The following is a 27888-nucleotide window of genomic DNA, read 5'->3' as shown; positions in this document are numbered from 1 at the left end:
ATTTTGCACTCAGCCGAGAGGATAGATGATCCTACCCTCAATACTTGTTATTGCATTGAAAGGCACGCCCTGACTACGTGCGACGACCAGAGCGCATTTCGTATATACGTATAATCAACATCAAAAACTGTTCAGCAACGAGTGCACAGGGATAACACACCTTCTCATAAAAGAGAATATACACATTTTGAAAAGATAGAATGGTGTTTTCGGATACATTATTCATATTCATATACCAATTTGTCGTACAGAGATAGAGTTTTTCTTTCTCTTATAGCACCCCTAATAAATGATGAGACAGCAGAACAGACAAGGTTAGACTCAAGGCTACATAAAAACTTGTAGACTTCCTGATGAACTAAAGAAATCTTAGATTTTAGTACTGGGCGCAGTAAACATTTCCTGGGAGTGCAATAAAATTGACAAAATTAGATAAAGTGCATTGTGGTTTGAGTAGAGACTACGTCACACGGGCATCCAGGAAGTTGATTAGACCTTGCGTTTCTTTTCGGGATAGCTACAAGATGGTGTGCGATGCCTAGCCAGAGCCTTGTAAGATAAAATCTTTTTTGGACATCAGAAACCATTACAAAATATCCCTGCAGTCCAGGTTGCATAGAGCCCATCAAGGAATATAATTACTGAGACTTTCTGTCTTTCCTTGGTTTCTCTCATGGCTACATGTTTATTCATAATAATGGTTTTGATTTCATTCTATCCAAACTGTAAAATAATAACTGGGTTCTTAATTTTAAGATCTGCATCAATTTCTTGCATTAGCATATCAATTTGAGTCAAACAGGCAATTTTCTTATAATGCTCACGGGTAAGCCAGTCAGTAATGACTGCTCTAAAAATGTTGTACCTGTTTTGCTCCAGATGCTTTACCAGCCAGTTATCACACTCAGATCAATTATATCCTCCATAAAATGTATGTTTAATTTCCTATGGGTTATTATGGAAGGCATTGTTTAGCATGGTATTTCCCCTTACCCTACAAAGGGTTGCTCCATAAGTAGCTACTGGAATGGATTTGCTCTTATAAAGTTGAAGCATTTCTCATATAGGCTTGTTTCCAACTTTTTTTGCAAAACTAAACAAGGCCTCAATAGATCTTACAAACTTCAATTTCACTAATTTTAAATGAGGGCTCAATGAACCAAAATTTGAAAAGAGAATACCCAAATAGGAGAATTTATCACCTTCAAGTAATGTGTGACCCCTGACTGAGTGTATTTTCTTTTTAGGCCTGCAACTTCCACATACCATAATATGAGTCTTAGATAGATTCAGTTTTAAGTCTTTCCACTTCATATATGCGACAAATCCATCAATCAGTTTTTGGAGACAGTTTGCTGTTCTAGACATTAATACCAGATAGTCTCCATATAGGAGCAGAGGGGTGACACAGGATCCAATTCTAGGTACGCCTGCTTCTAAAGCTTGGAGATATTTATCGATCTTGTTTACATATAAGAAAAAAAAGAGTTGGGGCTATCACACCTCCCAGTGTAATCCCCCTTTTAACACTAAACCTGGTGGTGCCTTCTACCCCAGCCCAACTCTAACGCATGAGGTCATTGATGAATACATTTGTGATAGGTGGACCACTCTGTCCATTGGAGCATCCATATCAACCAAAGTTTTCCACAAGGTTGTGTGGGTCACCAAGTCAAAGGCGCTAGAAAGATCAGCAAAGCAGAGATAGATAGATCCCTGCTTTGCTAATGTATATTTGCTGAAAATATGATGCAGATTTATACATTGCTCTGTAGTCCCAATGTCCTTCCTGAAGTCATATTGTGCATTGGTTAAGATACAATTCTCTCTCATCAAGTCTATCCAAAATACCCCCCCTAAACTTTTAGCAGAGGAGTCCAAGAGGAATACTGGATGGTAACACCTAAAAATAGGAACGATTATGGAATTGGTCCAAGTTTTGGGAATAAACCCCTTACTCATAGCATTAAAAACATTTATAAGAACTGGTCCCCATAATTCAATTAAATCCTTGTACACATCAACTAGGACCCCATCAGGACCCAGTGTTTTCAAGGCAGTAGATTTTCCACTGGCTACAATAACATCATCTACAGAGATGGTTTGTAAAGAAGTTGATATCATGCTAGTTATATTACTCTGAGATTCTACCGGGTGATCCGTACAGGATAAAAATCCCTTCAAAATGTTTCACCCAAGTAAGTGGGGCAGCATGATCTTCAACTTTTGGATCAGCTCCATCTGATAAAAATGGTGAATTAATGATTGTCCAGAAGAGCTTAGTATCTTTGGTATATGCTGCCTGTTCAGAGCCTGCCCAAATTTGTCCCCTCAGAACTATAGCATGTTTGTATTTTACCCTTAGTAACCTAACTTCTTCTTCCTGTCTTTTGGTACTTTTTTGCATAGCCCTACTTAATTTGTGATTTGCCTGAGCGCAATGTTGATCGAACCACCCTGTATGACACACTTGCTTTCTGGAATTTACCTTCTTTAAATTACTAGCTATGGCTGTGGTAATCCTACTAAAGGCTGAAATCAATTTATCTGGTTTAAGTTCAGTGCAAACATTAAAATCATCTAAATTACTTTTTACCAGCTTCTCCAGAAATACTGAGACATTAACTCCTGACCATTTCAGGCTGATACTATTCTTTTTTGCAATCGCAACTGATGTGGGCATCTGATACACCTCCTGTTGCTGAGTTGGCAAATCCATTGTGAGAATGAGTAGAAAATGATCACTATGGTAAACTGTACCGATGTACCAATGGTTAATGTACTGGACTCTCACTGTTGCAAGACATAAGAATATGATCAATGCTCGAAAAGCCTCTATTCCTGTAGAAAGTTGGTAGCAGGGTTCCCCCTTTCTGGTTCCTTATTTCCATATTGTATTTATAGAACATCATATTTAAACTGGCCCGATAGTTATTATGGGGAAAGTGTCTCAAGTTATAGCTATTAGAATCTACATGCCCACAGATATCGGTGAGTAAATGTACACAGAGATAAATATTAAAATCACCTACCCAAATAAGGGTCCAATCTCCAACAATATCTTTTATACATTTATCTAATTCTTTCTCAAGTGACCTTACCACCTCGCAACTCTTAGTACTAAACATATTATTATAGAAATTAATTGAAACAATGGAATATCACAAATTTGCCTTAAGTAAAACCAGATGAAAGAAGGGAGAATTAACAACAGTCTTTTTAACAGTCACTAAAGCTGTGGTTGAAACCAAGGCAGACAAGCCCCTTTAGCACGTCCATATATTGATGGAATAGCTAGACTAATTATGGCAATTTACCCATTGATTGTATAATCCCTGGTAGGCCAAGTCTCTTGAAGGCATACTAAGTCTGTTGTATGTATATAATTACACCAATCAGTATTTGCTGATTTAATTTTTACACCCGCTATATTCCAGGATTTAAAGGAAAAAGGCTTCTTGGCAGTGTTTTCCCTAGGGTACATCTTCCTGTTATTTACTTCAGCGTCACAAAGAGCATCTCCCATGCCATTTTGTCTTGTTTCAAGTAGGATAGTCCTCCTGTTAAATTAATCTGCCTCCTGGGGTACAACACCAACACCAGCAGCAATGTCACTCTGGTGCATATTATGGCGTCAATCATGATCGTCAAGAGACAGTAGGGGTGCACATCTATTGGGAGATGTAAACAAATCAGTTGGTCTAGTATTGCTTTAGACAGCTACAGATTTCTGTGCCTGGAATCTCCATCGGGGCTCTTGGGGCTGGTAGAAATAAGCAAGGGGGACAGCTGTCATCATTTTGCCTGATGGTCAAGGTACTTCTGCCATTGCTGCAGATGGAAAAGAAGCGACTGTACCAGAACAGGGTTTCGAAAATTGATTATTATACAGTCACCCCTTTCTTGCTTCCAGCTAGGGACCACCCAGTTAATTCTCCTTACAATAATGATCTCTGCATGTAATAAGTTTGCTTTGAATTTTTGGGACAACAGCCAGTGCACCACTTTGTTTTCTAAGCAACCACAGCTTTCTTCGGTTCTTGACTCAAGCTTATAGACACCTTTTTTAGCACCATGATATAGGGTTCTGCATCAGGAGGTTGATGGAGTGTTACTTTATCATCCCGAGCTGTTCATTGTTGAAAATTTTCACCATCCATGTTCATCTGTGTGAGTGCCTTGACAGTAGCCTCCCTGCTTGGGCTCCCGCTAGGACCGGGATTCTGTTGTTACGTTGAGTTTCTTAGGCTATTTGTGGGGTTAGATGCCAAAGGGTAAGATGTTTTTGGTATGTTTATTTTGGGATGTTGAAAGTTATGAATTTCCCCTTGAGTTTTACTTATTGGTTCCAAAGCATCTTTACACTCCTTACAGTGTGTTTCAAGAACGGCTACTCTATCTTTAATCTCCTTCAGGTCCTGCATAACTTTATGTTCAATGAGGTATAACTTTAAAAATATTTTATGCACCAAAATTTTAAATTTATGTGACTCTGTATTTTGAGTTTTTCCTGAAAGATTGTCATTATCTGTGATTTTAGGCAGATGTGATCTGGTAGTTTTCAAGGATTTTTTAGGTAGTTTTTCATTTATCGATACCTTGCCATGGGGTTTACTTCATTTAAGTGGTGGGGAGATAAATTCAGAAGTGTCAATAAATCCCGCAATTTCTAGGGGTGTATTTGATACGCACAGATTATCATCATGTCGCCTCGGGTTTGCATTGTCATTTCCCACCATTAAATTGGGAACCTTGGGTGCATGCGCTACAGCGCAGCCCAAGACTGTGTTTGCTGCTTGATTTATTGCTTCTATTTGCTCTTCCAAACTTAAAATGTAATTTTCTATTAACCCCACAGACCCTGTTGGATAGTTTATGATGGAGTTTGTTGGCATTCCCATGGTGTGCTTCCCTGTGCTGGTTTATGCCAATTTTCATTTTACCATAATTTATTTTGTTCCTCTGCCTGTGTGTTTTAAAACAGTGAAATTTAGAAAGGAAATATAGTTATTATCCTACCTTGACAAGGCAGCCTTCTCTTAAGGTCAGGGAGCAGAAAAATACAGAGCCAAGAGGGATGACCCAGCCCAGCCTCTGTCGACTGCTGACTGGTGGAGATGGGCCCCCCTCTTGTCAAGGTCTTCGCCAGGGCGCGCTTCCGGGTGTGTCTCACGCTGTGGGAGCCCTGCTTCTGTTTTGAAGTGCGCCTCCGGGTGTGGTAGTGGTGGTGGCCGCATTTCTGCCTGGGACTTGTGGTCTGCCCCCTCTGCAGCGATGAAAGGCTCTTGCACTTCGGGAGCGCTGCTCCTGTTTTAAATGGCGCCTCCAGGAGCAGTAGTGGCGGTGGCTGCGTTGCTGCCTGGGGCTTGAAGTCTGCTCCCTCTGCGGCGATGATAGGCTCCTGCTCTGTAGGAGTCCTGCTCCTGTTTTGAATGGCGCCTCTGGGTGAGGTAGTACGGTGGCTGCGTAGCTGCCTGGGGCTTGCGATAGGCCTCCTTTGCGGCAATGAATGTCTTTTCAGATGGCCGTCTTGAATTTGCTCCTCTTTCTTAGTGACCAGCCGTAGTGTTTGCATGTGGGCTGTTATGTTTATTATCATATTCCTTTAGATTATTGGAAGCAGACCATCACTATGGCCGCTTTGGATTGAAGAGCCAGTATAACTCTTTCTTGTGTGACTGGGCTTTAGGTATTTTTTCAAATTATTTTTATCAAGGACATTTCAAGATGGCCGACACTTTGGCCGTTTGTGCGAGCTTTTTACTTTCTAGCTCATTTGCGGACATTTCTTTCAACATGGCTGACACTGTCTCCCATGGTGGCCTGAGTTCCATACCTATGGCACTAGGCAGGTGTGGCACACCGCATTTCCCGCGGATTGGTTGATTACACCTATGCTGCCTCCTTTTTAGGTAGACCCTGGGCAGCACATGCTCAGCTCTGCGAGGCATGCTGTATTCAGGTAAGGACTTGAAGCTCCGCCCACTCTCCGCCCATCTTTGCAATTGGCTCCTGCTAATGTCCTTTCTAAATGGCTGCTTCTGATTCAATAATAGGCTTGTTAGTCCCGACTTAGTAACTCCTTTTCTGCATTTGTAACCTTCCATGAGGACTGGGCTTTTTACGTGTGTTTTTGCACAGTTTGTTTTAGCTACAGTCTATGAGCACTATTCTCTTTAATGTCTTTACGCTAGCTGCTTTTGCAGGCACGACAGGCTCTCCCTAGCCCACCCGGTTTCCATGACAGTGCAGCGCCCGATCATGGGCGCAGCGCTTTATCTTTCAAAAATGTTCCCTGCACAGTGCGGCACTTCTGCACACGCTATGCTGCTTAAATGCTTTTTATTTTTAAAAGCGCCCTTACCGTGTTTTTACTTTAATAACGGACACAGATTTCTTTAGACGAGCCGTGTCTTAAAGAAAGGGGCATGGGCGAAATTAAAGTGAAAGCGCGGCATGGGGTGCCTTTACAAAAAAGAAACATTTGTTTGTCAACTTGACAAACAAATTTATTTTTTTGTAAATGCACCACTTCCCTTGCATTCACTTTAATGGCGGCCACGCACATTTCTTTACAGGAGCAGCGTCGAAGGACAGGGGTGTGGGCGCCACTAAAGTCAAAGGGCGGCATGGGGCGCTTATACAACAAAAACATTTGTTTGACAACTTAAACAAATGCTTTTTTTGTAAAAGCGCCCAATACCCCGCTTTCACTTTAACGGCTGCCGCGCACCTCTCTTTAGACACGGGTCGTCTATAGAAATGGGCATGGCCACCATTAAAGTGAAAACGCAGCATAGGGCTCTTTTACAAACAAGCATTTGGAATGTAATAGTTCTTGCACTTGCGAGCGTTTAAGCTATTAGCATTGTAAATGCTAATGCCTTTTATTTATGTTTTAAAAACCAAAACATAAAAAAAAGGCATTGTCATTTACAATGCCAATAGCTCAAACTTGCGTAAATGCGAGACCTTTCGCATTGCAAATGCTTGTCAAATCTCTAATCCGGGACCCATATCCACTCATGTTTTGTTGTTTGTGGCAAGAGCGTTCGCCAACCGGAGACATGGCTGGGACCATGTGGAAGTCCGTTTGACTCTAGTAAGTAAGGATCGGGTTTCTCTCTGATGACTTTACGGGGCTGGTCTTTTGACTTTAACCCTTTGTATCACTCGCGACCCATAGGGTATTTATGTAGAACTGCTTACCACACTTCAGTCACTCTTTTAGGCATTGGGAGGTCGTACATAGGCATAGTCATACAGCCCTTGCTTGCTGTGAGTCGCATTGACTCTGAGGGGGATTGATAGACATGTTAAATTTTCTTTATTAGTTTCAATTTAGAATAGCCTGCTGTTGCCCATCCTGTGAATTCCTTATTTTTGGGGTCTTGTGGCCCAAGGAGAAGAGATCGCCATGTGCTGTACTCTTTCTTGACTGCATTCTTACCTCTCTTCTGTACTAAGGATGCTGAGTATAAGGTATTTGGCTACATTGGCCTTCTTTCATATAAGGGTCTGTAGTGTTCTGCTTTAAATTCATTGTGGCTGTTGATTCCTATTGCAGTATTGATGTTTCCATCAGGCGAGAATTCCCTTCACAGTAATGGAGTGAAGTTGCTAATTGTTTCTGAGTGACTTCGGGGTTCTGTTAGTTCGTTACACATTTCAGAGCTGCTGCCCCCATAAGGTGATCTTTTCTCACTTTTTAGTGAGGCTCCTTCTCATCGAGGATGCTGCACCAATTTAATAATGAGCACGGTAGGGGGTTATAAGGTTGCACAGTTTTCTATTGGATGATGCTTGGGTAGGACATGCAATGCATGATATGGGTCCACTCAGTATGATTGGACACACTCACTAGATATGAATGTAAAGTCATGAAGAAATCTAGGTGAGTGAGATTCTTTTTTGTTGTGAGCTGAGGCATATGTACATACTGTTCTAATAGTTTATTTTCCATTGTAGGGTGTATTCCTATTCAAGGCCACCTTGCTTTCCTCTCCCACTCCTTGTTTTTATTGGACGTTCTTTATACTCCATCTGTGTGTGCCATGAAGAAGGTGAGTGGTCTTTGGATCACTAACACCGAAACGTGCTTCGGCACCAGCACCTAAGCCTGGGTACACCTACGAAGGATTTAAGCCATCCCAGATGTCTACTATATATATATATATGTGAAAAGAAGAAAAAGTGAAACATATATAAATACTGTAATATGTTTTATGTGACATATAATATGGAGACATTTTGAAAATGTACTCACAAGTTAATTTCTGAATTTTGCAATTGGATGTTCCATTTGAAGGTGCTATGTATGTTTTAACTTGATGGTATGAATGATTAGGTATGAATGGTTTGTTTTAGGTTGAATGTCTGAATGACATGCATGTGATGGGTGGGAGGTCTATATTTCAAAATTGATCTCAGTGGGAAATATGTGCTTGACGAAATATGTACATGGATGGGCTAATTGATAAAACAAGAAAAATGTGACAAATAAATACTACAGTATAAAAATAATTTCAAAAATATTCTGAAACTACTTCACATGTATAATTGATTTATGTGTCTTTTGTGGCCTGTATATGTACTCGGCTCTATTTTAGAGCGGATTTTGGAGGTGGGTTCTTGTTCCAGTATAAGGTCCGCAAGCCTTCCTGCTGTGCTGCCCCACAGCAAATGAGAAGGGCAGGAATTGTGGCCATATTTACCAGATAGGGCTCCTTCCTGTCCTCTTTCCCTGCACTGGAGCTCAATTGGCTGCCATACGCCAGCATAGGCACCCCTGCACCATGGTGCAATGGTGTCTGTGTTGTGGAAATGATTGTTTTTGTGAAGGGAGGTACACCTTTCTGCACAAAAACAATCAATGGAGGCAATTTCTCCCCTCTGCGCCTCTCCTACGCCTTCCCTGGGGAGGCAAAGGCTTTTGACACGTTCTCAGGTTTACAGAACATTGTAAATCTGGGAATGTGTCAAATGCCATGGGTGTTACGTGGGAACACCCACCGTAACGCACATGGCACACTTCCCCATTGCAGTGAGGCAATGCAGCACCTTGTGCTGCTTTGCCTCACACGATATCTACAAGGCCATGAAAAGCTATGAAGGGTGGCTTTACGTGTCCTTGTAGATATGGCACAGCAATATGCACCGCCAGAAAGTCATCAAAAGTGATGTTCCAGCAGCACATGGGCCTTGTAAACGAAAGCCTTCTTAGTAACTTTACAGTAATAAAAAATGTTTTTAAAACCTGTAATATTCTAAACTTACTCATTGCAGTTTGCGTGCAGCTCTTTGTAGCAAGTGTCAGGGACTGTCTGAAATATCTGGCACACCATTAGGGACTTGGGTAAGGACTGGTGACTCAGTAGGGAATGTAAGCATAACGATGAGCACAGCACTGCCGAGGATCACACAAGAAGTCAGAGGAGAAAAGGGATCCAAAGGGGAGGCCTGCACTAAGGAACAAGATAGCTAGAACTCAGAAAGGATAGGAACTCAAGAGGTGATTTAGCATTCATAATAACTACACCCACGACAAATGTGCAAGACATTTATATTAAAAACAACATTAACAATAAGGGGAATGTGGGGTAAAGAGCTCAGGAGCTCCACACGTTAAGACTAAAGTTCAGCACCCACAATTGCTGTTACAGATTCTGACTGAAAATACCCACATATAGGATATACATGCAAAGGCAGGTTCTCTGGAGCTTATACCTATGGTGATGTTATAAAAGTAACTCAAAGACAATAGTAATAGTAGATATGAAACACCTACTAGGTAGTCAGCTGTGCCCCCGGATACTGGCAATCAAACAGGAGCCCCAAGGCAGTTACAGAAAGGGTGTAGAACTAAACACAAGAACAATAGACAAGGAGATAGCAAGGAGGAGTGCTTAACATGAAAGAATGGAAACAAGGACACACTAGGCAGGAAGCAAGTAACAAACATACAAGGAAACTAGAAGCAAGACAGTAGAACAAGAAGACAGCAACTAAGGACTAAAACAGGTGATGCAGAGAAAAGCAGGAACTGGGACAAAGGAAATACAAGAGAGCAGATTCTACTGTGCATTTAATAGTACTAGTTCAGGAATCAAAGAAACAAGGAATAGCTAAGGATCAGGAGTCAAGGTAGCACTGAAGACAGTGCTAATTCAGGAACAAGAAGTACTATAGCTCCGGGAACTGGAATCAAGGAAACACTGAAGATAGTGCTAGTTAAGAAACAATGAATAGCTACAGCTCTGGAGAAGTGTGGCTCAATGGTTAGAGCGGCAGACCCTGATGCAGAGGTCTAGCCTGGGACCAGGGTTCAATTTCCCGCCTTGGCGGATCTTGGGCTCAAAAATTCCACGGACCTGATAATTCTCGCCTCGGTGCCTATTCCAATCATGGAGTCCAACTCTGCAACTCTGGGCAATAGCTTGCTTAATCTCCACAACGGCCCCCACAATGCTTAGGATGCCTGTCCTCCACCTTGGGGGTACCCAGGAGTGGACGCCTCACAGGGAAAGCCAGGATGGGTTCCACAGCGGTATTCGTACAAGCGCCTTGAGAACCTTGCGGGTGAGTAGTGCGCTATACAAGTATCAATTTACATTTTATTTACATTTTACAGCTCAGGAATCAAGAAAGCACTGCAAGCAGTGCTAATCGGGAACAAGGAATGGCTGCAACACAGGAGCACAAAATAACTCTAGCTCAGGAATCAAAGAATATCAAAAGCTCAGGCAACAAGGATAGCAGTAGGTCAGGCAACAAGGATCAGTCTCACTGGAACACAGCTACGCTGACCAAACCTGGACTGAAGGGAGTTGGGGCTTAAAAGAGCTCACAGTAATCACATGCATCAGGTGTGAGCAGGCTAGCAGCAGCCAGCCACAGGTGAGCTGAATTCCTCCACCCATCCTTGGCATGCAGGAGTGGAGACGAAGTAGTGAGCAGGGAACTCTAGGTGATGGAGTTTCAGACATGAGCAGGCTGACTTCCACAAAACCCGGCATTGAATGGGAATGGGAAACATCACTTACAACGCAAGCATTACAACGCACTACCATTACATCGCAACCATTACAACGCAAACCATTACAACGCATTGCGCTGGGGGGCGCTCTAGGATAGGGAATATATTTAATTTACTATCCAACACCTTCCCTACTATCCACGGGGACTGGAGTTGGAATAGTAAATTAAATAATTCACTATCCAGCGCCTAAAAGCACTATGCGTTGTAATGGTATGCGATGTAAAAACCGCGTTGTAACAGCAGGCGTTGTAATAGCCTGCGTTGTAACATCATAGATCCATTGGGAATGGATGGCAATTTCCAAGTAGCGTCCAAATGGCTGGAAGTCAGTATATGCATGAAGGGGAGTGTCCATATATGAAAGTGGAAAGTCCCACAATTCAGCCCCCTGGTGGTGGGCACGAGAGTACAGGGAATCGTGACAGCCAGTGCACAGGGATCACAGACAGCATATCAGAAATAAAAATAGAGTTTGGACAGAATATAATCTCCAAAATATCGAGGAACAAAATATAGAGAAGGTAAGTGCACATAGGTAAGTATAGATTTGCTACCCTTAACTCCACATCCACTTACCTTAACCCCTTCCATGCTCATGACGAGCTGAGCTCGTCATGAGGCACAGTTGAGCTGTGCTGATGACGAGCTGAGCTCGTCATATAACATTGAGGTTTCTTTTTTTCAGCACAGGGGAAAAATAACCACAGCAGCGATGTGGTTAAAGATATACATATAGCGTCATGGTGCATATATGTGAAGTTATGTATAAGAAAACTTTGCTTACCGATAGAAACTTACCTTCATGATATTTTTGACCTCAAAGTTCTTGACGCAATATTTTGTCCCAAGATATTTTTGTTTCCGATATTCTGTCTAACCACCGGGGCATAACTGAACCTGCTCTATAAGAATGATTGTAACTTGAACTGCAAAGAACTAAAGGAGATCTGTGCAAAAGCAGTAACTCACTGGTCTACCTTGATAAAATACAAATCTATGATTTAAATATTACATGTTGTGCTTTACAGCAGGCACATAAACCCTCTATGCTACTTAATCACGAGTCAAAATTAACACGAGGTAAAACTCAGATCTCTTTGGCAAGTACATTAATCACCAGAGTTACCTTGCATTATTATTGTATGAAAATTGCTGGCCACATGAAGATCTTTGTGCTGGTGCCTTTAACACCATAAGCAATTTTGAACTAATCTATTTTATTCAGTCATTCTTGTTAAGCGCATGGCTACCCAGAGGCCTCCCAACACTAGAACCAACACCAACCAGCAGAACTGTCACAGGAGGGGGGGTGGGGGTGAGATTAATTCCTAAATAATGTCTTTAGGGCCTTACAGAAAGGAAGTTCATATTCCAGTCAGTGCAACTCCATCAGTTGGGTGTTCCACAGTTTGGGGGCCAAGTAGGCCATTGAGTGGCCCCCATCTAGATCTGAGAATCTTGGGACCATTCAGCAGGTGTGCTGGGGATGATCTGAGTGGCCTAACAGGAGTGTAAGGGGAGGCTAACAGTTGTAGCAGTGAAGGGCCTTTGTTGTGAAGTACTCTGTGCATGATACAAAGGGCCTCAAACTACACCCACTGCTCCACCAGGAGCCAGGGTAGTTCTGCCAAAGCCTACTTAGTGGACTGGTGTCTCAGGATGTTCATGAGGAGTTGAGCAGTGGTATTTTGGATGAGCTGTAACCTCTTTATCACATATCTGCGAGAGACGAAGGTCAAGGCACTGTCATAGTCGAGTCGTGGGATTACCAGGGCCTGGACAATCAGCTTTTTGGATGAGGGGGGAGGAGGTCGAGGTCCTCCTACAGCAGTCTAAGAATGGTGTAGCAGCTAGGTGCAAGCTTCTTTACTTGGTGGTCCATGGTGAGCTTGTCATCCAGCCACATCCCCAACACTTTATCAGGCTTTTTGCGTTCGGCAGGTATCAGACAGTCAGAGCCTGGCTTCTGATGATGTTGCCCAGCAATAAGACCTCAGTCTTGTCTTCGTTCAGCTTCATCTGACAGTTAGCCATCCAGCCGGCCACTTCCTGAAGACAGGGGGCCAATTGGAGGTGATTCAATCGGGAATCAGGGGGGATTGACATGACTAACTGTGTGTCATCAGCATAGAAGACCAACAACATCCCATAGTAATGTACAATGTCAGCCAAGGTGCACCTATATAAGTTAAAGAGTGTGTGGCTCGGGCTGAACCCTGCAGCACCCTACAGCTCAAAGGCAGACTGTCAGAATAGTAGAACTGATCTAGTACATGGAAGGTTCTATTCTCTCGAAAGAGATGAGCCACTTCACTGCCCCACCTCCGATTCCTAGGATGCTTGTTCCCAGTTCAGGGAGGACCTGGCTTGGCAGTTCGGCTGGACTGTTCCCATGGGACACAGGGTCAAGACTGATTTGCATATGGCTGGGTTCAAACTGGAATGGCATGGTGAGCAAAAAAACTATGGATTTAGGCCCAGATCTCTTACTGGGGTGAATGTATGACATTGTTCTGCATTCTGTCCATCAACTGTTGTTTTTGCATTTGTCACCCCGAGTGGGACGGGTATGCTCGGACTTGAGTCCTGTGCTTTCAATGCTACTGGAATCAAGCTATCGTGGCTGATGAGGGCTGAAAGCCCGAAACCGGTCCTAGGATGCTTGTTTCCAATCCAGGGAGGACCTGGCTTGGCAGTTCGGGCTGGACTGTTCCCATGGGGCACAGGGTCAAGGCTGATTTGCATATCGCGGGGTTCAAACTGGAATGGCATGGTGAGCAAAAAAACGATGGATTTAGGCCCAGATCTCTGTACTGGGGTGAATGTATGACATTGTTCTGCATTCTGTCCATCAACTGTTGTTTTTGCATTTGCCACCCTCGATTCCTGCATTATATATTCTCTGAATGAGTATGGTATGATTAACAGCGTTGAGGGCGCACTGAGATCTAAGATGATGATAGCTACGAAGTCATCTTGGTCCAATAGCTGTCTCAATTTCTCCACCACAGCCAGCAGAGCAGTTTCTGTGCTGTGTTGTGGCCTCTACCCCATTTGGGATGGGGTGGGAGGAGTTCTTTGGATTCAAGGAAGGCTGAGAGAGGTTTATTTATATGCTTTCCCAAGATCTTGGATACTCCTGGCAGAAGGAGATTGCTTAGTTACCCAAACAGACGGGGTCAAGGCTGGTTGTTTTTTAGAAGTGATTTTACCAATGTGTGCTTCCACTGAGAGGGGACCAATCCACTGATAACCGAACTGAAGCCCCCCCTCCCCCACCCCCACTCCTGAAGTTATTGCCTGTTGTAACAGTGCTGGTCATACCACCCTAAAGTTGGTACCAAGGAAATGCCCTGTGGTCTGTTTCAAACACATCTCACAAACAGCATACAGGGAAGAGGGTGGGATCTAATCAGCTTGTCTCTGTCTTGTTTCACATGGCTAGACTACCTGTGTGTGTGCACCTTTCACTCCTTAGGCTCCTCATGTATTCATGCATCTTCCATGGCATGCTTTTCACATTTGTGTATATCACACATTGTAATGAGCATTTTGTATAACATGTTCATTTTTGTGAGAATCCTACATATGAAGGTTTTGTGCTTTTGTGCATCCCACACTGGACTCATTTGCGATCTTCCACCTGCTGTATTCTCTTGTAAGCTAAAGAAACAAACACTATTTTCTTGTGTTTAAAAGTATCACACTCAGCCCCTCATACTTGTGATCATCACTAACACTCACTTTTGAGTTTCACCCACACACATCGTTTGCTGCATATGGCACTATATCTATTTTCAATGCAATCATATATTTTACAACACTTCTTGCGTATGTGCCTCGCACAGCAGGCACTTTTCCATTTTAAGCGTCTCTCTACCACAAAAACACTGTTGATATCATTTTTGAAAACATCTCTAACATTGGGCTTATTCTTATTGTAAATTTGTCTCATAGAGCTACTCATGTTTTGTGCAAGAAAAGCATTTTGAGTGCACTCTACACTTATGTCATATATTTGCAAACCTCTTCCCATAGATTAGACAACAAATGTTTGACGTTTTTGTATTGAAGGCCCTGCAAATGTGTTGGAAAATAAAGCCATTGTGTCCAATGTGTTGGACAGTCTGTGTAAAATCTGTACAAAAAGTAATTAATAGCTATGAACCTATTCTGGCACCCTCGTATAAATACCAAATTCCAAGATAAGTAGCAATGTGTCTGCTTGTGCTCACGGTTTGCTGGCACAAGTTTAGAAAGAAACAAACTTCCTAGGTCTTCAGATAGGTCTCCAAGTACTGCAACTTCTAGAATGTTTGAATATTGCCATGCAAGGACATCAGCGAACTATATCAGAACTACCACTAACTGCTGTGAATGTACTAAAAAGTGCAATACTAAAGCTTTGCAATGATGAATTGTTTGGACAGCCTGCACAACTCAAATAAGCAGTATCGTGTTTATGCTGCTAAATTTCATGTTAATGCCATTGAACTCCTATGACTGTGGTGATAGATGATGGAGCAGCAGACATCTTCATCCTGTAAATGTCAGTGATTTCTATCACCCTCAGTATTTTGAAAAAACTTGAGCAGCTGATTTTAACAGGCAGTGGCATTGACACTATTGCTCAGTACGGAGAAATTGACTCTTTGCTGCTTTCAGCTCAATTAGCTACATTACTAAGTATATTGAAGTTCTATTTAGTCCTGGAACTGATGGACACACTCCAATAAATGCTTCCAACAGAGAGAGCTTTCTTTACACAGGTTGATAAGCTACTTAAGATTCTTTTAGATATTTCAGTATCTTCTTGGTGGCTGAGAGAAGCGTCAATGGTTTCCGATGACTGAAAACTATGTCCCAGAAAAGACTGAATCATGTTGCCATGTGTAACATACATAAAGAGATGTTGGAATCATTTCACACACAGACATTAGCAAAATAATGCGTCCTCTGCATTGAATGGCGCAAGAAAATATTTGATTTTTCAACTTAAAGTTCATGATTTTATTATAGATGCCTGTACCAAGAAAGAATGGTTTCTACCTAGCTCAGTCACATTTTGAGGTTTAGGAATGTCCACTAGGAACATTTTGTTTGCTTTTCTTCTTTTTTCCCTCCCACCTTTACTTGCTTGGTGCATGAAGATGCAAGGTTCAACAACATGTATTTTCACATTTGGTTTAATTACTTCTGAAATATAAATAACAATACAAGATACCTTCAAACTGTAACAACGTCCTACCTTTCTCCCTATTTCACTTCAAAACTATATGTTTGTGTACGTTATTGGAGCCTGCGGTTCACAAACAACTGAAATGGAAAGTCTCCATGGCTGTCTCTGTCCCCCCAGAAATGTATTGTCTCCTACCCCTCCGCTAATGGGAAGTGCAGCTGGTTACTCTCGAGGGGCAGCAAGCATGCAGTGCCATAGCAACTGCCAACAAAGTGTCATAAGCATTTATACAGACAAAACAACCATGCTATACCTTCAATAGCATGAAGGGCCATCAAAATGCCGCAAAAGGCCTACAAGGGAAGGCCACACACAGGAAAAAACAGGAAGTTCAGAGGAAGGGGAGGGGTTTATACATCATAAAACTCTTTTTCATAACAAGAGAAGACAGCTTTACAAAGGTGAGATAAAGGATTGAATGGTCACACTCACTCCATTAGTAAGGAATGGGAAAAGGATGGATAGAAGAGGCAGTAATCACCAATCTATGCATCAAAAGTTATTTTCACTAGTTGTTTTTTTCGTACATCTACATTTTTCCATTATGGGAATTTATTTGTATTTGGGAGCTCCAGAACTAAGATTGTAATAACCTTATTGGTCTGTTGGTTTCAGAAGGTTGGTCAGAGATAGTGCAGATAGCTGGAGAGAAAAAAACAAGATGTTTTTATGAATGCACCCATAGGGTTTTTCACGAAAGTATCCTTGACAAACACTATTGGCCATATTTTTATATATATTATGGTTACATATTTATTAGCAGCAATGGTCATGCTGATTAATACTGCTTTTGTTTGTGTTAACATAAATCCCATCTATTAAAATGTTTTATAAATTGTTCAGCTAATTGATCATAATCGTTCAGATATCTGTATAGTTATTGCTGTTAACAAACCACAATAAATACACCTTTAAAATGTTGAATCTCAATGTCATACACAACAATTACCATGCATTACTTTCTGAAATGTTAAGAAAATGGTGGCACTGCCCAGAAAAGGTCTTTTCCATTTATTTCACTTCTAGCTCCTCCAGACAAGCAGTACAAATTATGACTGTATACAAGCTAGTCCTGTTAAAGTCATCTTCTTAAACAGCTAAGATTATTACTTGGCTTTAGATATGAGTGACAACAAAGCAGAAGAACGCACTGGTTTAAATATTTCATTATTTAGCTGATGAGAAGCACACGGGTTATTGATTGGGAAGCAAGGTTAATGGGTTGTGTCTCCCAATTCTCAGGTGGGAGGTTATTTGTGGCATCGTATAATTAAAGAGTAAAACATGTCTCGCTTACAAACTAGAATGCAATTAAAGCATTGATTTTAAGCAGGCCAAACAAATAGTAGCATTAATTTGGTCGTTAGTAGGGTAGGTTTCGGACAGAAAAATACTGCTGTGACTTTGCTGATGCCTTGGGTAGCTTTAACTGTCCTCTAATTGCGTATTTCCAGCTAAGGCCCTTTCTGTATTATATTTCCATAACAAAGGGCCTGATTTACTGAAGTAGTCTTAAATTAATACATTCATAAATTACATCTGCGCATGTTCATAGCTTATGCCTGTGTGGAATGTTTAATAATCTTCCCTTCCTAAATTTTATTGATTGACAATTTTTGTAAGAAACAATACTAAGTTTAAGGGATTTTTCCACAGAGCTGTTTTCGTTGCACAATGCTTTCATATTCCTTGCTTTCACTAAAATATTACGATTTATATTTAAAAATGTGACACATTTAGTCTCTTTCCCCAGTGTCCAAACCCTTCTGAAATCACAGGGGATTTTTGCTCTGTTCCACACATTCTACAGCAGATATGCCTGGCACGTTGTTGTATGCAGACTTTAAATGAAAACACTATTCACTTGAAGACCTCGAATTTATAGTAAGTTTATTCTTCTTTTGTTGCATACAAGGAGCCCATCCTCTGACGACCTCCACCTCTGCGATCAGCCAACTGACTGTTGAAAGAAACCGACCAATCAGTGCATGGAACTGCATACCGTCGAACCTCCTTCAGAAGATGCATAATTACATTTGAATGCAGATATTCAAAGCAGCACGGCACAATCGTGTGCAAAGTAAGTCAATACAACACATCTCCCCCTTTCCCCCCCAAAAAAAATAGAATACAATTTTTATAGAGGAGAAACACACAATGTCTAATAGAAAAATCTTGTAAATACCCAGGTTTTTTTTTAAATTCTGCCACTCTTGGTTGTAACTAGTTCAATGGTAAGAGCAACAACAATATCACTGTCCACCAAGGGGTTTCCCTGATTGACAACTGAATTCCTTCCTAACGACGGATGACTACTAGATTCCGTAATTAGGGATGAATTATTGTCTTGAATGGCAGTATAATCTTTACTCATATCCATGGTAGTAGAAGCCAAAGGCAGAAGAAATAAGTCATTGGCCTTCTGTTGTTGTAATTTGTTTCTTATTAGAGTACTTTGAAACTCGCTTAATAACACCAAATTTCTTCTCACCCACCAATGCTCATCTTCCAAGAGAACAGAGGAGCGCGCAACTTTAACAACTTTGATAGGTCCATAAAAATTGAACTCTACTTTGGACCTCCTAGGTCACATGTCCTTTAACATGACCCAAGATCATTCATTCATAATACCCATAACAACAGTTTTGTTTGTCATGATTGTTGTCATTCTCCTTAGTGTATTCTGAACCTTTGCTTCTAGTTTCTTTAAATCCACACCTTCCCAAGTTTACCAGGTGACATATCTTTCAATCAAGTGGGACACAACCCTGTATGAGATCGTCTACCCCTCAACAAGGAAAATGGTGATACATGAGGAGCATTATGGTAAGCCAAGACTTTGCTTGGATAAATTTAACCACATCACCACATCCTTACCACATGTGAGGGCCATCTGAATACCTTCCTTTAGTAGCCTGTTGGCCCTCTCAACAGCACCAATAGTATTTGATACCTTTGTTTCTTAGGAAAGATTCCATCGTCTCAGACACAAGTTGGACTCCATTGTCTGTGATTAATTCTTCAGGTTAGTCATCTAAGGTAAAAACCATGTCCAGAAATTTGATAGTAACATGCGTAGAAGTTTCTTGCACAAAATCATAATATATCCACTTTGAGTAATAGTCAATCATTACTACTAAAAATGTGGCTTTAAAAGGTAAAGCCGCAATAGGACCTGCTAAATCCAGAGCTACTTTACTCCACGGACCTTGAGGTAGAGGTGTGGTAATTAAAGGGTTGTCCTGTGACTTCCCATGTTTGTTGAACAGAATGCATGACAATTACTTAGAAACTTGTCAACATCATTGTCCATATAAAGCTACCAGAAATAACATCTCAATGTTTTCTTTGTAGATGTTGCCCCCAAGTGCCCTTTATAGGCTAATTGAATGGCTTTGGATCTTAAGCACTTGGGAACACCAATATTTTCTGCCCTCATAAGGATATTGATTTCTACTGTAAATTGATCAACTAATTGGCAGGATAGAAATAAGTCTCCCTTGAAATTTCTTCCTGGGGCCAACCCTGTTAAACAAAATGTTTGACTTCCTTTAGAACAATGTCAATATCACATGCAGCATTCCACTCAGTTTCAGTAATAGTACCATTACACTTATACTCAACATTTGTGCTTGCCACAACACATTAATTTGAAAACAAATCTACTATAGCCTTATAGCCCGCCGTAGAGGGCTATACCGGCTATTAAAGGCCCTCTCCAGCGTTAAAGGCCCCGAGCCGAAGGCGAGGGCCTTTAACAAGGGAGAGGGACTTTAATAGCGGTATAGCCCATCTACGAAGGGCTATAAGGCTATTAGAACATTCTGTCACTAGAGGACAGAATGTTCTAACAAAAAAAACAAAGCCTTTTGGAAGCGTGAGGGGATTGGAATCCCCTCAGGCTCCCTGAAGCCTTTGTTCACAGCCAGAGCTGTGAACAAAGAAACATTGGAATGTTGGAGCTCCAGGCTTATACCAGCCATTATAAGCCCAGAGCACTCCTTTGTTTTCAATGGAGCTCCCAACATTCCAATGTTCTAATCCAGCTTCTTCTCCGGATTCCTGTTACAGGCAATATAGATAAACAGTCAGCTCTAGAGTTGGTGCTCCACAGTATGTACCTTACATCAAAATTATACTCTTGCAAATTCGATAAAATTCGGCTAAGCCTTTAAGATGCACATGACGTGCCTCTATCGCCCAACAAATACATTAATGGTTTATGATCTGTGCACAAAGTGAAAAAAGTGCCCACACGTAAGTTCAGAATTTTTCTATCACCCACACACAGGCAAGAGCTACCCTCTTAATAGTTCTGTACTTCCTTTCGGTAGAAGATAGAACTCTGGAAGCAAAAGCTACATTTGTTTCAGATGTTCCCACTTTTTGACATAAAGCAGCACCTAAGCCTACTGTGCTGGCATCTACAGATATAATGCACCTGTGACCTCGTACAGACGTTTTTAATGCAGGGACATTGGATAAAATGTTTTTGATATCCTGGAAAATGCTTTGCTCCATTGGACCCCAAAAATATGTTTCTTTTTTCCACAATTTTCTTTTAACAGGTTCCATAAGGGTAGCATACCCACAAACAAATCTGGAGTAATAATCACTTAGGCCCAGGAAAGATCTCAACTCATCCTTGTTGCTGGGGGCTGGTGCCTATTTTGGTGCTCCGATAAGATCTTCCTTAGGTGTCATTCCTTGTGCAGTGATTCAATGTCCTAAACATTCAACATTATCCATAAAAAATGTGCACTTGTCCTTTGAAACCGTCATATCAAGCTTAGACTCAATTCCTGGAACTTTGTCTAATATGCAGTTGCGCTCTAATTCATCTTTAGCAAAATTCAGGATGTCGTCCAGCCAAAAATCAAGATACATCCTTGAATAACGTGAACATCAATTTCTGAAAGGCGCTTGCCGCCGATGAAAGACCGAACGGCAACGATAAGTATTTTAAAGCTCCAAAGGGAGAGATGAAGGTTACAATAAGACTGAGACTCATTTTTAAGTAATACCTGACGATATGCCGTCTTCAAATCAATGTTGCTAAAGACTTTTGCCCCTTCCAAGGTAGAAATTAATTCATTAGGGTGACAATCAACTATAATATTTTTGTTTAAGGAGCTTAAATTCACACACAAGTGGATTTTTCCAGACTTTTTCTTGGTGATTACAATTGTTCTGACCATTCAGCAGCATTAACCAGTTCAATAATCTTCTCAGCACATAACTGATCTAAATGTTGGCTCTAATCCTTCCTGACAGAAAGTGGAACACCATGACTTTGTGCTTAACTGGCATGCCACCTGGTTTCAAAATTATCCCATGTTCAATGTCCTTGACAGTTCCAATGGATTCAGAAAAAAACAGTAGAATATTTCTGCAAAATGTTGTCAACACTTCCAAAATGTTTCTCCACTAACATAACTGGAATAGTGGTCCTGGGTCTTAGTACAATGCCAAGTCTACCTTGATCAATCCAATTCATTTTGTCACAACCATTAACAGCAACACATATCTTGGTAAAGATAGATCTCGCTTAAAATTCCAAGGTATCTTCAAAATGCCCTCTGGTGACAATCTCAGACTCACCATATGCTACAGCTTTACCGTAAGATGTTTTGAGCAAATAAGAACTCCAATGTAACATAAATGTTTCTTCAGACAACATAGTTACAGGTGATCCGGAATCCACCATTATCTGTAGATTCACAAACCCAATTTGAACCATGAAAAACAGTCTATTTTTCTTAGCGAGACTACTAGCACCGCAGTTAACAGAATGTAAAGCATTTTCAGAATGATTCACTTCTAAGGTTAAAATGGTCACTGTATCAACGCTATCCTCCTCCTCAAGTAAATATTGTGGATGTTTTCAGGCACACAATTTACTTTAACCGCACTGGTACTCTTGCACACTTTCATAAAATTACAGTTTTTTCTGCACTTATTACACTTCATACCCAGTGCAGGACAGTTGAGACTATTGCCCATGTGATTGTATGACCCACAGCGATAATATGTATTAGATTTGCTGAATTTACTTCTCGGAATACTTTTTACTGCACTCACATTGGTACTGCTTACGATGCCCGTCCTAGGGGATTCACCAGCTAGCTTTTACAGAAAGGGCTTATCGCTCAATACCTTTGGTGATTTTAACGGTAGGGTGTTTAAATATCGATTACAAAAATATAGTTGACAAAAATATAGTTGTATAAATATCGTTTACAAAAATATCGACACCCTATACCTGAACAGGTAAGTACATAAATATCTACTCAAAAATATCGATGTAATAAATATAGATGTTAAAAATATCGACTTTTTAAATTAATTAAAATTACATTAAATAATTAATAAATATAAGTAATATTAACAAAATACATTACATTACTTTTATATTTTAACTATTTATAACAAATTAACTACACTTTTTCATTATAAACTTAATATTTGTGTACATATACATATATTTAACACATAAATTTATATAACACCAATAATACATACATTTAATTGAAATATAAAAAATATTATTAGTTAAAACATTTGATAGCGAAGGGGTAAAAATTACTATTCCCACTCCAAAGGATGCAACAGTAGGGAAAGCGCTGGATAGCGTAGGGGTAAAAATTACTATTCCCACTCCAGAGAGTGCAACAGTAGGGAAAGCGTTGGATAGCGTAGGGGTAAAAATTACTATTCCCACTCCAAAGGGTGCAACAGTAGGGAAAGCGTTGGATAGCATTGGGGTAAAAATGACTATTCCCACTCCAAAGGGTGCAACAGTAGGGAAAGCGTTGGATAGCGTAGGGGTAAAAATTACTATTCCCACTCCAGCGGGTGCAACAGTAGGGAAAGGGTTGGATAGCGTAGGGGTACAAATTACTATTCCCACTCCAGCGGGTGCAACAGTGGGGAAAACGTTGGATAGCGTAGGGGTAAAAATTACTATTCCCACTCCAGAGGGTGCAACACTAGGGAAAGCGTTGGATAGCGTAGTGGTAAAAATTACTATTCTCAGTCCGGTGAGTACAACAGTAGGGAAAGCGCAGGAACTCAAAAAAAAATAATAAACCATCTGTCAAATGTAGTATTAAATTTAATGTAGATTATAAACTTATTTAATATACAAATTAAAATATATGATTATTAACAAACACCTACACACCTAAAATTAATTACTCAATTACATTTAATATTTACTAATTAATTATTGATTAGTATTGTATTTTCAAAATATTTACTTAATTAATTATTTGACAGCTTTCACACCATATACACTTATAAACACCACAACACAAACTAAAATGTATTTACTCGTTTAAAATGTTTTTATTTAATTATAATTAATTAATCATTAATTAATTAATTATTCAATTAAAATGTAATTACTTCACTACATTTTCAATTTAAAATTCCAGTACACACACCTAAAATTAATTAAACAATTAACGTAATTAATTACCATAATTAATTATCAATTAACTAATTGAAATTAATTAACTAATAATTATTAAAATAATTATATTAAATTAACACATGAATTATTAAATTATTTTATTATATTTAAATTACTTCCCGCCCTGTTCCCCTATAAACCCACAACCCGCTACTGAACTTTTAACACTAAATTCAACATAAAATACATTATTAACATTATTAATAAAATGCTAAAAAATATACTATTTTGACAAACAATACTCATTAAAAACACTAAATTACTTATAATTATTTAAAAAACGATATTTTGGTAAACTATGTTTTTGTAAACGATATTTATTACAACTATATTATTGTTATCGATATTACTTACCTGTCTGTCGATATTCTTGTCAAACTATATTTTTGTCATCGATATTTCTTCTTGTAGATATTTCTGCGGCGATATTAAGGTAACTCGATATTTTCCCGTCGATATTCCCGCTCTACACCGATTTTAACAGTTTCTTCTAAGGTAGGATTAGTACAACACAACAAATACTCTGGCACTTTTTTGGAATAACAATTAAGCACAAAATGGTCCCTCAGATATTGATCTTTAGCATTCTCAAAGCAGCATTAGCTAGCTAAAATATGTAGAGCAGCCACATACTGATCTATACTCTCATCACAATTTTGTTTCCTAGAGTAAAAATTAAACAGTTCTAAAACTATTCTAGGTTTTTCAGTAAATTGTTTCTCCACTCTTTTTTCAGCTTCAACACATATATTCCACGCATCTCCAGCCTCGCCCCCTGGAGCAGGAATTTCAGGTAAATTATCAAACACTTTTTGCCCTTCAGTACCTAGACAATTGTACAAAATGGCTACAACCTACACCATCTATAGCCACAAAATTAGGTTTGCCAGGGGTATCCAGAAAATGTGGAGGTGGTTGTTGTACATTACCTCCTTCCAACAGCAGGAGTAATTACAATTTTACTATTTAAACAAATACAATAATGAGTGAAAGACAAATATTTCAGAAAGTTTAAAAAAATTCTTAAAATCACACCATAAATTTGAGCAATAAACATAGTCACTTTGTTACGATAAGAAAGTTTAAGAAATATGTAAAATTCAAACAAGTAGAACTTGAAGAATGTAGTCTCACCGCATTGAAATATATATCTGCCCAATTGGTGATGAATAACAAAATACTTGGGAGCAGAAGAATCGGTGTGCAAGTTTAACCAGCTGTACACGTTCCTCCGTGTTCAGCGTGACAGCCGGCAAGCTTTAACTAGCTGTACACAGTCCGCTGTGTTCAGCGTGATGACCGGCAAGTCTGCAACCAAGACAAAAGTGAAGGCGTGTCCTGCCGACTGATTGTTAAGGCCGTTTCCAACAAAGTGATTGGTGTAGCTGCTTCATATTCGTAGCAGCTTCCCACTTTCGTAGCTTCGCCAGTGCAAACACGACGATTGGTACAGCTGCTTTCTGTACATCCAGCATACGTGACTCCGCCCTGGCGATTTCTGGATACACTTCCAATACAATGCAGCCGACGAGCTCTGTATACACTCCACAGTTGAAGGTGGGCTCCAGGGTTTACACCAACAGATACAGTATGATGAAATGAACCATGTAGAAAACCATCCATGTCGCCATAATAACGTATGCAGACTTTAAATGAAGAAAACATCCGCCTGTAGACATCTAATTTATATGATATTTCTTCTTCTTTTGTTGCATACAAGGAGCCCATCCTCTGATGGTCTCAACCTCCGTGATCTGGCAACTGACTGGTGAAAGAAACCGACCGTTCAGTACACAAAACCGCAGAACTGTAGGGTTGGCATTCTAGCGTTCACGCTACGTCACTACGTAGCTGGAACGGCGCCCATTTGGGGTCGCGCGCGAAGGGCGCGATATCGGGTGCCGGAGCGGGAGTGAAGTGCAGCTCGCTCGGCACTCTCCTGAATAGTGCCAGTATTAAATAATAAATAGTGGTGGAATTGACCAGGTGTCCTGTCATCATTGAAGGCAATATCAACCTCTACAGTGGCGACGAGGCTGGGGCCCAAGGAAAAAAAAAGACATTGGAAAAAAGATGCCCACAGCAGTGACAGGAGGAGACACCCAGACAGCACTACAAGACTGGCCACGGGAGGTGGCCGGGTGACCACGGAGAGCGCGGCAGAAGCGGCGGGGCACCGACTCCTATGAGGAGGATCAAAGAATCCAGGTACCAGAGCACCACGCAACCAGAATTAAGAGGGTGGAATAAGCACACCCAGGAAGGGTGAGGCAGTAGGAAGACAGCTCACACAGTCCCAACCGGCGCCAGGAAGTGCACAAGGGGCCACACTGAGAGTAAATAGCCTCATAGAGCAGGAGCACTAGCGGAATCAAGGGGCAGTGACAGAGGAGACGCAGGAAGTACCCAGCTCCACCCAGAACAGGGAGAGTAGAGTAGTGCACCAGGCAGCCCCAAGAGCCTGAATACAGCGCCGGAAAAGCGTGAAGCCATGTCACGTTCAAAGGATACACTGGATCGGCCCCCTCGGGAACAGAAGCTCTTACCCCAAATCCACCCCAGGGGTAACTCAGGGACTACTGAGAATTTCGCTGTCCACAGAATTAACCCCGTGGGGGAAAGGGGAAGTGGATGACAAACAAAGAGAGACACGCTTCGGACACTGGCTTCCAACCTGGTCTGGTCTGGTCTGCGCTGTAAGGTAAAACACTTATTAGATTTCTGACTCACAAGGAAATGTTACATCTTATTATCTATTCTTTCCTGACCAAGGCTAATCCTTACCAGTGTCTAAACAGAAGCTAGCTCCTCCCTATTAATGTTTGCCTGGTACTGCATATCTGATTCACTGCAAGAAACTGGCTGACGACCCAATGGGAAACTGCATAAGGAATGGCCACCAATACAGTCCAAGGCGGCTAGCAAACATACAGTCTTGAAGTTTTCATGTAGAAGGTTGCAGGAAAATACAGTCTATTAACAAGCACTCTCTGAAGTCTTTAATAGAAATAATGTTCTCTGTACTCTGAAGTGCTAATCTCTCAGGCTCAAGGATCCTCTTGCTCCAAACACTGCTAGCTTGAAGATATCATCACCTCAGTCATTGCCTGGAGACTGAAGCACAAGAACCACACTTCTTACTTGGTATTCGAGGTCTTCTCTTCACAGAAGACACTCTGAAGTCTCAGCTCCACTACTCTCGGAACGCTATGAGGTAGCGTCTTTACTCTGTCAGAACTCGGGTCGCTTCAAGAAGAAACAAGGGCAAAACGAAGCACTCGAACAGCGTGTCAAAGACCCTTAATGACACGCAATCACTGTGAAGGGCAAGGGGAAATGTTCTTGAAGAAATGCGCCAAAGTTTTCCTCAGCGAGAAGACAGCGAGCAATGGAAGCTCCTGTCAGGCGATGAAAGTCGGTTGAAGTGCGCAGCGCGAGGCTCGCGCATGCGCATTAACGACTATGCTCGCCACTGCTCCCAGAAACTAGACCGCTGAAGGATGTTTTGCTCGATGGGCCTGGGAGCTACCTTTGCAACATGGCGGGACGCTGCAGGACCTTAGCAGACACCGCAAAGATGTTTTCCAGCATGGATTCTTCCTCACTAATAGCCTTTGGCGAGGTGTATGGATCCTGACAGTACCTCCCACCAAGAATGCTCTTTCTCCTTTGGGTTTAGAAGGATTGGCCTTGTGAAACTCCCGAAGAAGTCTTGGAGCATGAACGTTTTCAGAGGGCTCCCACGATCTTTCCTCAGGGCCAAAATTCTTCCAGTCAATCAGATAGTACAAGATACCTCTCTTCAGTTTGGAATCTAAAATTTTGTGTACCTCAAACTCTTCGTGTGTGTCTATCTGAATTGGTTTTGGTGCTAAACGCCCTCTCAACTTGGGTGGACTTTTCTTTAACAGGGACACATGGAAGGTGGGATGAACCTTGAGATATGGAGGCAATTGAATTTTCACTGTAACTGGATTAAGCATTTTTTCCACTTTGAATGGGCCTAAAAATCGGGGCTGAAATTTTCGATTTATTTTTAACCGCAAATTCTTAGTGGATAGCCACACTCTATCCCCTGCCTGAAACACTGGATTCTCTCTTCTTTTTTTATCTGCATGTTTTTTGTAAGATTCTTTG

General features: G+C 41.0%; 1 protein-coding gene across 1 annotated transcript in view; it reads left to right on the top strand.

Moving 5' to 3' along the window:
• LOC147683474 (uncharacterized) overlaps positions 1-27888 on the top strand; it is a 264280-nt gene that overhangs the window by 170296 nt on the left and 66096 nt on the right. Inside the window, exons 4-5 of the mRNA XM_086942537.1 lie at positions 18193-18357; positions 24488-24544. Of these exons, the coding sequence (XP_086798663.1) occupies positions 18318-18357; positions 24488-24544 (97 nt within the window). The 5' untranslated portion in view covers positions 18193-18317. The remainder of the gene's footprint in view (positions 1-18192; positions 18358-24487; positions 24545-27888) is intronic.

The sequence above is a fragment of the Lissotriton vulgaris genome, chromosome 11, assembly GCF_964263255.1.
Source record: "Lissotriton vulgaris chromosome 11, aLisVul1.2, whole genome shotgun sequence".
Classification (NCBI taxonomy): domain Eukaryota; kingdom Metazoa; phylum Chordata; class Amphibia; order Caudata; family Salamandridae; genus Lissotriton; species Lissotriton vulgaris.
Note: the sequence above shows the minus strand (reverse complement) of the source record. Positions and strands in the feature narration are given on the sequence as shown.